Source organism: Microtus oregoni, unplaced genomic scaffold, assembly GCF_018167655.1.
Source record: "Microtus oregoni isolate MIOR12 unplaced genomic scaffold, Mior012 000115F_ref0000277, whole genome shotgun sequence".
Lineage (NCBI taxonomy): Eukaryota > Metazoa > Chordata > Mammalia > Rodentia > Cricetidae > Microtus > Microtus oregoni.
In genome coordinates, this window is record NW_024544744.1 from 1,190,948 (window position 1) to 1,203,511 (window position 12,564).

The following is a 12,564-nucleotide window of genomic DNA, read 5'->3' on the forward strand; positions in this document are numbered from 1 at the left end:
GTTTAAAAAAGCTGAGTCCTGTCTGAAAACAAAGGATTGTTCAGAGATGTGAGCTGTCTGTCACTGCAGAATGTATTCGAGCTAACCTACTAGAACAAAAGTCCGAGTTATGAAGACTGACAATCTTATTCAGTATCTAGTCTATCATTAATTACTATATAGAAGAAAAACATTAAGGGTGAGCCATATTTAAGAGAGGGAGAAAAGAATCCTTAGTAGAAAACTGAACCCAATAAGACCAGGTATTGATATTGGCAGGTGAAAATTGTCGAACTTTTTTTCTAATAGTAATAATAGTAGTCGTTGTGTGATAGAGGCAAGGAATAGGGGATAAGGGAAGGCAATGGTGGTATAAATTTGAACAAAAGTCAAGTGAAAGACATTGGAAAATATCATAATGAAACTCATTACTTTTGTACTCTATCAGAAGTTAAAATATGCTTTGAAAAATAAAGTACAGAATAATAAATGAACTGTTGTGAAGTCTTAACAGAGAAATAGAAAGCATGAAATGCAAGCTGATACCATTTATAAAGCTGAAATAGTAAAGGGCTGGAGAGATGACTCAATGATTAAGAGCACTGGCTGCTTTTCTAGAGGATCTGGGATCAATTCCCAGCACTTACATGGCAGCTCACAACAGTCTGTAACTCCAGTTGCTGGGGATCCTATGCCTTCTTCTGGTTTTCATGATCACTGCATACAACTACTACATAGACATCCATGCAGGTGAACAATTATATACATACAATCAAATTTTTTATTAATCTCAAACAAGTTTTAAAGTCGTTTAAAAAAACCCTAAAAATTGAAATAGTTAAAATAAAAAAATTCGCTGTATGAGATCTGAAGGTGGTAGAAAATGTGACCTAGCTTTGCAGTATATATAATTATTCGGGCTGAAAAATAAAAACCTGCATAGTAAATACTTGACCTATGAAGTCACAAAAATGACTTAAAGTATTCTTAATTAGATAGAGCCCAAAAGGATTCTCAAGAGGAGAAAGAAGTATTAGACATAAAAATATTTGTAGATAATTACAGAAAAAATTAAAATTAATGGAGATATATAAATTTATAGAGTTAGTAAACTCATGAAGCCCATAAAAGATGGATACAAAGGAAATTACACCTGGGAACATAATAACTTCTGAAATCCAAGTTAAAATTTAAACCTTTAGGTCAGCCTTGGAACTTACTACATTGCATAATAAAAATAAGAGCAAAGGGGTTCTTACTAGAAATAATGAAGACCAGAAGGCAGCATGTTAAGAAAAAAAATTTTTTTTGAAAAAATTCTGCTATCACCAGAATTTTGCGATTGATATAATCTTCTCTGGAAATGGAGGTGAATGGAATAATCTTTTAGTTTCTAGAGGGGGAGACACTAACCCAAATGCATTATATGAAATTGTCAAAGAACTAACTAAAAATAAAGCTTCTTGTCAGCATACAGTCATTGTATGAGAAAAAAGCAAGTTCTTCAAACTGAAGAGGCTTGGCAGAAGATAGAAATTTGGCTCTGTGGGAAAGTATGGAGACCACTGGAAACTGTTAAGTGCACAACTATATGAAGATAAAATAAAATTTACATTCTTGTTTGAAAACACGTAACTTTATAAATTGAAGTTAAAATACTGTTTTATTGTGGGATTTGTGGCCTATCATAGCTTTAAAATATATGACATTAGGAGTAGTAGAACAAGAAATGGGGACATAGAAAAGAATACTCCAACAAGCTTCATTTTGTATAATCTTCCCTGTAAGTAGACCTTAGTGTGTTAATAGTTCATTTTGCAATCTATAAAATCACAAGAGTTTTGTAGCTGAAAACCCAATGGAAAAAATTTAAATTGAGCTACTAAACAATATTTGTTTAACTTAAAAGCAAGATGAGAAAAGAGAAACAGCACAAATTATAGCTAGGACAGATGGAAGCCAATTACAAATATATTTTAATCTTAACAATACAGTAAATGTAAGTGGACTTACACTTTATTTACAAGGCTAGGGTTGTCAGAACAAATAAAAAAAAGATGACCCCAGATATAGAGTGTTTATAAAATATAAGAGGGGAACATACAAATTTAAAAGTTAAAATGGAAAATACTTATCATACACATGCTGATACACTGAATAATTTTATTAATATCAGGCAAAATAAGAAAGGTAATATGTTGTCAGTGAAAAAAGTTATAACTAATAGTAAAAATAAATCATCACAAAACATAAAAATCAAATATATATGAATCTAATATATTCTGCAAGATTCCTGAAACAAAAAATGATAGAAGTGAATTAACCTAACCTACTAATTGAGGCTTTTAATTTGATTGTCTCCTAATGGATAGGAAAACAAGGTAAAATCAGTAACATAAAGATGCTGTAATTGACATTACTGAATGTTGTTTGTGGAGTGTAATGCTAATCAACAGAAGAATACAAATCCAAGTGTATGTGAAATGTTCATCATGAATGAATCTCAAAAATTTTGAAATAGTTGGAATTTTATAGATTATATTTTTTATCCCAAGGATATTTACCAGAAATGATTAATAAATAGCTAAAAAGTGCAGATGGTTAGAAATTAGAAAACATGCTTATTTATCTAAGAGTTGAGCACAATAACTTTATCAAAAGTGCAAAACAATTTTAAGTGATGGTACCAAACTTTGTGTGTATGGGTGAAGTCAGTGCTTAGCAGGAAGTGTGAACTTTTAAAGGCTTATACTGAAAAAATATTAAGAAAATCAGGGATAACACAAGATAGGAGGGTTTGTTGGGAAAGGATGGGAAGTCAGGGTAGAGGAGGGATTATGGGTAGGAACAGGTAGCACTAAAGGCCTTTCAAAAGCCACGTGAAAACTGACTATTGTAGAAGCTTCATAAAATAAATACATATATGAAAGGCACTTAAATGGAGTCATCGTATAATGGGAGTGGTGGTGGGATGATGGTCTAACTAGACTTCTTATGCCTCCAAATAAAACCACCAGTAATAGGAATGGGTTATAATTTTCTGAGTTATTGACCAATGGGGCCCCATAGACACTTCCAAACACCACAGACTATCTACAAGACTTTTTGTTAATTCTCTGTAACTTTATCTGTAAGGCCCTATTGCTGAAGACAACACTTTCTTATATCATTAAATATGAAAAAATTGATCCGGTGCCCCGCTAGAAGCTTTACCCTTACTGACTAGTGCTCATGGTGCTAGAAGTTATTTTGCATGCTACTAGAGGAGAAAAGCAACCATACAGCTACAAATGCTGAAACCTACAACAGCTATGTGCCTGCAAGATACACTGGTGCTATAGTGGCACAGATGTTATGGGTGTAACCAACCACTTCTTCAAATTAGATTTAAGGCCCACTCCATGAGATAGAACCCGTATCTGGCACTGCTAAAGTAGCCAAGAACCTAAGACTAAAGTCTGGCTTAGGGAAAACTCATTATTCTGCTACAGCAGTGGTTCTTCTCAGCCTTCCTAATACTATGACTATTTAATAGGGATCCGTGGTTGGCGACCTTCAACCATAAGATTATTTTTATTGCTACTTCATAACCCTAATTTTGCTATTGTTATGAATTATAATGTAAATATCTATGTTTTGGCAGTCTCTGTGAAAGGATTATTCATCTCCAAAGGGGTCATGAACCACAAGTTGAAAATCACTTTGCTGGACTAGAAAGATGCCTCAGCGGCTAAGAGCACAGGGTGTCCTTTCAGAGGAAATGAAAAAGAAAATGCATGAAATTTATGCCCTGGCAATGCTGAAGCATGAATATATGGCGATTCTGTTGATCTTTTCCATATTAGGTTTCATAGTCTAAGTTGATGAGGATGACTGACCAGGTCTTTTCCTCAAGAGGGTGCCAGATCTCATTACAGATGTTTGTGAGCCACCATGTGGTTGCTAGGAATTGAACTCCGGATCTTTGGAAGAGCACATGGTGCTCTTAATGTTGATCCATTTCTTCAGCTACTCTGGTTCTTCCTGAATTCATTTCCCAGCAACCACAAAGTCCCGTTTCTAACCAAGAAGTTATTTACAATTGAATTGATGCCTTCTGTGAAAGGGAAAGTCAGTGGAATGGAACTGGTCCTGCCCATGGCCAGGAGTAGTGGGTCAATAGAAATGGACACCATGTATTTTTTTTGGGGGGGGGGTTGATACTGGTGGTGTTTGTCTTACTGGGTTTTGTTTGTTTGTATTTTGATTTTTGATTTTGTTTTGCTTTTGAGGACCTGTGAGAAGTTGAGGGAGAGTAAATAATATGATCAAAATATAGTGTATAAAAGAAATTTAAAAGACAAATCAGGCATATAAATTTATACTTGGGTGAGTAGGGGACATTTGAACGTATTAAATAGAGAATAAAAATAGCAATTGATGAAAAAGAAAGAGACAAATCATAAAGAAATTTTAAGAAAATAATTATTTGAAGATTTCTTGAGAGTAAGGTCGTCACAGAGGTGAGCAATAGGAAGAGCAGAGAATATATCATTGCAGAGTGCTGATTTTTAACAGCAAGATGAAGGCACACTGGGAATGTTTCTCTGCTAGCAAATTTTAAGTATTAGATAAAATGCACGAAGTCCTTATGAAATAGAAATCACTGTGTGTACCTACCGTGGAAACACACGGCTTTGATCTCCTTTGAAGAATCACTTGCCTTTCAGTCATGAGGAGTTCAGCACTGGACAGCTTTCGGCTAAAGCACATTCTAGATCTATGCCAGCTTTAGATCAAGGCTGTTATCTCCCAGCAGCCTCTAGTCATTGAGCGTGGGGAAAGTACTAGGACCTATTTTTCTCCACATGGTGGGACTCTTCCAACAGCTGCAGTTTATTCTGAAGCTTCTTATTACTCACCTGTTCTAGAGTTTACCATCAGTTTGATAGGTCTTTATCTCCTTCCTCTCTCAGACATCTAATCTACATTCGTTCTGCAAACTTACCATACCCAATCTTACCTTCTGCTTTATAGTTTTCTTTACTTGTGTGCAAGTGTCTGCATGAGTATGGGGTGTGTATCTCGCATGTGTGTGCATGCATGTGGGGTCCAGAGGGAGACCTTGATTGCTATTCCCAGAAAGGATGTCCACTTCCTTCAAAACAAAGTCTCTCACTGGCCTGAAACTCAGTAAGTATGCTAGAATATCTGTCTGGTGCATGCAGCCCAGGGACCCTCCTGTTTCTGCTTCCCTAGCTCTGAGGTTTCACGTGCCACCCCCATAGCTAGCATTTTACACATGTAGCAGGAGCATCGTGCCCAGGTCCTTTTGCTTGCAAGATCAGCATTTTGCTGACTGATCCACTTAGGTCACAGATGTTACCTAGTTTTCTATTAATCCCCTCAGTCTCCTAACTCTATCCCAGCCTCTGCTTCTTAGAAAAGCAAAACCTATATATTAAAACTGGCTCCTGATAAATAATAGCTGTATGATTTATGTACATGAACATGTAGTTCATGTTTCCTTAGGTGGTTAAGATCATTATTTAAAAAAAAAAAACCTTGCCGGTGTGAAAAAATAATTACATAAGTAAATTACATCATACCTTTGTGGAAGAATTACCAAATGGATAACAAATAGAGAGGAAAGGTGTGCAGCAACTTTATGTGGCATGTATCATTCCACAAATACCTACATTTGACTATGACAATACAGGAATTAAAATTTATGAACCAGGATAGGCAGTGGTGGTGCATACCTTTAAACTCTGAACTCAGGAGTCAGAGGCAGGTGGATCTCTGTGAGTTCAAGGTCAGCCTGGTCTACAAAGTGATGTCCAGGACAGCCAGGGCTACACAGAGAAACCTTGTCTCAAAACAAACAAACAAACAAACAAAAAACAGACAAACAAAAATTATTGACCAGTCTTCCAGTGAAAAGAGGTACAGAAGACCTCAGCAAGGTATTAACAGAGAACCAAGCATTGCATAAAAGACTAATGCATCTTGACGGATACCAGTCCTAAGTCAAGAATGTTATCCCCCAGCAGCCTTTCACATGTGGAGGGAACATAGTTAATTCCTATTTTCAGTTTGATTTAATTGAAAACTACCTAGACAATAAAAAACTATATTATTCTCTCTCTCTGTCTCTGTGTTTTGTGTGCATGCATGCATGTTTGAATATGTGTATGTAAATAATGTCATTTCCAAAAAAAAGTACTAGAGGGGGTGGGAGGGACACTATTCCAAGAGACTGAGAACCCAATGAAATAGAAAGGAAACTGCTAGCATAGTTATCCATTTTCTTCACTCCCCTTTTCTGTGCGCATGCACACACACACACACACACACACACACACACACACACACCACCCCCTTTTTCTTTGCCATCCTGAGGTAAAAAACCTCTGATGATGGCTGACATGTGTAGAACTATGAGCCGGTGTAATGTTCTCCTGCAGATTGCTTTATCGTATATTTACCAAAGAGTCTAACATCCTGACCCATGTGACTTATGCAAGAAACAGCTTAACATTTGAAAAACAGTGTTCAGCTTTTAACAAACACATGAGCGATCAGATAAAGTATTTTATAGAGAACAAGACCATAAACCCAATATTCATTCATGTTAAAAGCTCTCAGCAGAAAGAACTATATCAACTTGATAAAAAACCATCTATTATAAAAAAAATCAAACTAATGGCAGAAAGTCTAATGTTGTCTTATCTTGACAATTAGCAAGAAGACAAATACGTTTTCTTCCTGTACTTCCACTTGGCAGAGTTCTGTATGAGTTGTTACTCTTTGTGAAAAGCCAAGAAAGAAGTTAAAAGACATAGTATCAGAAAGGCATGAAATTATCTCCATGCATAGAAGACCCAATTATGTAGAAAATTCTAGCAAAGCTACAGAGAGCCTGGAAGGTGTGGTAATGACATACATCAAGGTCTTGAGATATAATAGATCTGTATAAAATATTGTGTTCTTTCTTGTTTACAGCAAACAAATAGGAGTGACATTATAGTTTCCATTCATAGAGTATCAAAATGAGAAAAGAGAAAATTCTTATGAATAAATTCAACCCAAATGGGCAGTATGTGTTCACTGAAAAATGAAAGCATTGCTAATTGCCATTAAAGACTTAAATCAAGGGGAAAAGACCATTTTATGGATTGACAAACAATACTGAAGATACTAATTCTCTACAAATTCTAGTTTAATGCTATACAAATCACTGAAAAAAAAATGAGGGCCTGTGAGATGTCTCACTGGGTAAGGGAACTTTTTTCAGTCCCTGAAACTAATGGTGAAAGGAGAGAACTAGCTCCTGCAAGTTGTCCTTTGACCTCTGTCATGCTTTGACCTCTGTATGTGTGCTATGAAATGTGCATGCACACGCACATGTACACACGCACACACATACACACACACACCACAAGCAACCAAACCAAAAAATAAAATTCCCTCAAACTACATATATAATAAATAAAAAAATGTTAAAAATTAAAAACAAAACAAATGAGAAAATTCTAAAATTTTAGTTGAAACATGTTATGGCTAGAATAGCTAAAATAGTCAATAATAAAATCAGAGGCTTGCATAAGGTGTCCATAAGATTCACTGTAAGACTGGTTATCAGGACAGTATGATATTGACCTAAGGAAGACAGGCAGGTAGGCCAATAGAAATATAACCAATTTAAAAGTTCAGGAAAGAAGTCATGAGCGTGCCTACTGATACAAATGAAATTGATTCTGGAGGATAAGCAGACTGTCAATTTAGGGATTTAGGTATCTACAACTTCCAATGTAGATAAATGTTACCCATATTTGATAGAAAGTACGTTGAAGCCTAAACAGGGGACTCTAGCCTGTGACAATTAAAGATCTATTTGCTACTGTTCACGAATAGCTTAACAAGTTTTCCTTATGTTCATCATTTCTCTGGTTCTTTATTGGGCACACTATCCTAAGAAAACATTTGGAAGGCCTTAACTTTTACAAAATTAGCAGCTTAAGTTTACACGCTTGTTTTTAGATTGGCTGCGTTTTGCTGGAATGAAGGCTTCATCTACAAGTTGATGAGAAACATTTATTTGAATCATTCCAGCACACATGGTTTGTCTGCTGGGAGAGTGGCTGTCGTCTAGCACGTGCAGTTTGTGGCAGTCACTACTGCAAAATTTTTAGCCTAACGCGTGCGCACACGTACACACATACACACACTAAAATATGTTCTGGAATGTACCATGTGGTTTCTTTCTATTTGTCATTCTTTTAAGGCTTGATCCTCCACTCAGCATTGATTTCAAAAGTAGAACCTGGGCTTTCGTCTTTCCTCTGTGGAGTCTGAGTCACTCCCGCAGGAGTGGAAGTAAATATTGACATCAGCATTCAATAAAAGCTGCTATCTCCACTTCATTCAAAGAAACTCTTTTGATTTAAAATAGAATAAAAATTTAACATGGTATCTTTTCCTTGCAGCTTAAGTTTTGTAGTTTAATTGTGAAAAAGTCTTTATGGAAACATACTATGTCACTTAGCAATTAGCCATTATGACTTCTATGTTATTTTTGAAATATATGTATAACCATATGCTATAATGTGTATTGCGTGCACGTGTGTTGTATATTATACCAAACAGCACACATAATACACTTACTATGTTAACACTGAATGCATTAGGAGGACATTGTGTGATTCTTTCTATCAGTCAGTCATCTAGCTATTGCTTTAGTGAATGGGCCAATTCTGAACCAAGAGCATCATGATAGTCACATAATGAGATACAGCCTTTCTGTTCTTGTCGGTCATCAGCGTTGATGATGACTGACAAGTTCAGAGCTTGCTATCTGCTGCCTGGGAATTTCTGCTCTTTCTCCTTAATAGCTATTCAGATTGAAGTCTTAGCTCAGTTTGGAGATCCAGAAACCAGCACACTTCTCTCCATCCATCTTCCTTTCCTAGGACTTGAAGCCTGTTAGAGGAATCTGTAGAGCTCTTGAACATTCTAAGGGAGAATGATTATCTCCCTAAGGCCATTTGGAATGAGATTACAGCTGGGGAGCTGAGTCATTTTGGCCTGTAGATCCCTTTAGAAGGAATATATATGGTTTTTCTGTTGTTTTTAAAGGACCTAATGAAGACAAATGTTGAACCTAAGGCCATGGATACTCCCAGGCTCAGGTAGCTGACGGGAAAGGAAGGGTTGAACCAGCAGTGCATGCTTTCCTGGGCTACTCTTGTTCTTTGGTTGATTCTTCTAATGATTCACCAAGTCAGACATTTTGGTGCCGAGCAGAGGCTAGGATGAATCCTTCTATGAGGGATGTGGAAGACCCTTTTAGTGTCCGTGAACCTTTAGCACATGAGGTATAAGCCACTGCCAGATTCTTCTATGCCTTGTAATCAAATAAATAAAATAGCCAGTATTACTTCTGAACAATACTTACATTATAATGTTTTCCCAGCAATACAGATACCTACCCAGTCTAGTAATAAAATAAATATTACTAATTGAATGTGTTACCTGCTTTTTATATCCTGAAGCATTTTTCTCTTTTAGGGGCCGATAATGGATTTTTCTCATGACTTATGGTATTTAGGGATACTTCTACAGTTTTATTTAACCTCCCTTGGCTCTTTTCTCTCTTTTTAAAAGCCCGTTTTCTACTCATTCTAGTTTTTTGCTCTTTCCAATAATGCATTTTCTGTATGGAGATTTTTGAGGCATGATCCTCTGATGCCACCTAGGGGCACCTGAGAGATCGGGGATCCTTGTGCTGTTCCTGCTTCTAAGAACAGGCTGTATTTTACACAGTGGGGCATGTAGTGTGTGAAACCCTGAGCTTCAGTTGTTTCTCGGAATACTTCCTTTATGTGGTGGCATTAGGCATCCCTCGTCTGCTGCACACTGTTCTCCGTACCGTTTGAAGGGCAGGCACATTAGCTGGCTTCTCTTTTCTAAATCACTTCTGGGGTCAGGACCGCGCTATCGTCATAAGGACTCCCTCCTCACTTGCTTTTAATAAGTGAAGAAACTGAAGCCAGGATGGTGAGATCACTTGCTATATAGAACTGGAGGCCCAACCTTTATCACATGACTTGAGGCCACCTAACTGTTTCTTTTTAGTGAGTCTCTTCCTCTTTATTGTCCTGTGAGAGTCACTGCCATTTTGGTGGGATCCTTTCAGCACGGTGGCTTCCAAGATGAAAGCTGCTTTTTAAAGTGGACTGAGCAGAACGGCAGCAGGGAGGGGTGTGGAGACGAGGCTGTAGATGAGCCGTGAACCTCTTTTTTTTTTTTTCTGTATTAGTTGAAAATAGGGAACTTTAACCTAATTCTGTTATGGGACTTTGAAATGGAGAACTAATATGATGTGTTATTCTGTAAATGTGAAGTCTGAATAACCAATTAACACCGAGTGTGGAAATTCACATTACTATACAGTGTAGTAGAGAAGTCACGTGTGGCATTCTGTGATGATTTCTTTGGTGAGATAGCTCATTGTGGCAGGAACACGGAATTGAGCACGAACTCCTTCTTGTGCCAGAAAAAGGACAAGAACAGGGCTTCACTGCCCTCCCTCTTCAGGAGTGTAACCCCAGTGATGTAACGACAGCTCATTAAGTCCTATCTCTCCTGGTGACAAACTCAGCCCCATGTGCACAATAAAGCATAGGTCATGACTACATTAAAATGCTTTGTAGAGTACGTGTGACATCTCCCATAAATATGGGTTCTGTAGATTGACAACATGTGATGTCTTCCACAAAGATGGGTTCTATAGACGGACAGGCTCACAATAAGAGTCCAGAGGCCTCTTCAGTACTTATCTGTGAGCACAAGAACTTCCATGCTTCCCACATACAGACCTTCCTTAAAACCCAATGGCTATAGATAAAATCGTAGCTAAGTTAAAACAAGTGAGTTTACTTATATGTGTATATACATGCAAGCATAGAGAGCAGTGATTCTCAATATTCTTTTTTTTAAATATTTATTTATTATGTATACAATAATCTGTGTGTATGCCTGCAGGCCAGAAGAGGGCACCAGGCCTCATTACAGATGGTTGTGAGCCACCATGTGGTTGCTGGGAATTGAACTCAGGACCTTTGGAAGAGCAGGCAGTGCTCTTAACTACTGAGCCATCTCTCTAGCCCCTCTCAATATTCTTAATGCTTTGACCCTAGTGACCCCCGCCATTAAATTGTTTTGCTGCTACTTCATAACTATAAATTTGTAACTGTTATAAATCCTAATGTAAATATCTGATATGTGACTCTAAAGGGGTTGAGAATCACTGGTATAGAGCACATGAATGCTGTTTTGAGATTTCTTTTGACTTATTTGTATACATGGGTTTATGCTCATGTGTGGATAAGAGCCTGTCGAGGCAGAAGAGGGCTTTGGATTCCTCAGGAGCTGAAATTACACTACAGGTGGTTGTGAGTCACCCAACATGGGTGCTGGGAACTGAACTCTTGGCCCTCTTCAAGGTCGGCAGGAGTGCTTAACCCCTGAGCCATCTTTTCATTGCCTTTGAATCCTGTCTCAAGGGCTAGTGCTGCAGGGAGCCCACCAGAGATGGCCACACAGACACAGTTTGTAGCCAGCTGCCTACACTCAGGTATTTGGACCTATATGAAGCCCTGAACATTTAGACCAAGGGGGTTTTAAAGGCAAAACCCATATCTCGTTATCTTGCTCAACATCTGTGGGGGGCGGGATTTGCACAAGCAAGCATTTTAAAAGAAGCTAAGATAAGCTGCTGGTAGGGGGGCTCTGTGCAAGCAAGCAGCAAGAATATAAGATGGAAGAAGAGTTGCATTGTCTTGGCCTGTCACATTAGTATCCTTAACATAATTGTTTTTAAGTTTTCTTCCTGATTCCTGTGGCCCATACATTTCCTCTTTTAATTCATCTGTCATTTGCTGAGAAGTCACTTAAGCTAACCTGAACACTTTTATCCTTCACACTCGGTCAAGTGCTCTGTCTGCATCTTGTGGTTACATAGCAATTATCCAGCTTCCCCATGAAGTAAACAGAGTCTCAGAGCAGTCAAGTGAATTGTCCAATGTGACCCAGCTCTCCAAAGTGTGGCCCACATAAGGCAAACCTGTCCAGTCACTGACTCTGCTTGGTTGTTTTAGGTTTCTGCCCTTTCCTACAATGTGTATATGAGTATTTCCTGTTAGTGTCTGGCTTCTTTGATCATTTGACTTTCCTAAACCACCTCATGTTTACATCTTTCCTGGTGCTCATCTTAGGGTCAGTGACTCTGATGTCTCTTGTTTTGCAGCTTTGGGGACATGTTGTCCTTCACTTTGACAGCCTTTGTGGAGCTCATGGACCATGGCATCGTGTCATGGGATACATTCTCAGTGGCATTCATAAAGAAGGTAATGTAGTCTGTGCTTTCCTAAGCTCAACACTGTTCCTTTTTCTCCACATACACAATTCTCTGCATCATGGGTGCTTTATAATTGCTTCCTTTAGTTCTTTATGTCGAAAGATGGAATGATTTTGGTAGTATTATATATACGGGGAACAGGGCCCCCGAATGCTGTATGAAAGTTGTATTTTGATCCCCACAGA

At 37.8% G+C, this 12,564-nt stretch overlaps 1 protein-coding gene across 4 annotated transcripts in view; it reads left to right on the forward strand.

The window, feature by feature from the left end:
• The window catches only part of Elmo1 (engulfment and cell motility 1), a 535,377-nt gene that overhangs the window by 176,371 nt on the left and 346,442 nt on the right, over positions 1 to 12,564 (forward strand). For all 4 annotated transcript variants that reach the window (XM_041645693.1, XM_041645696.1, XM_041645694.1 and 1 more), the window contains exon 8: positions 12,269 to 12,368. In XM_041645693.1, the coding sequence (XP_041501627.1) occupies positions 12,269 to 12,368 (100 nt within the window). The remainder of the gene's footprint in view (positions 1 to 12,268; positions 12,369 to 12,564) is intronic.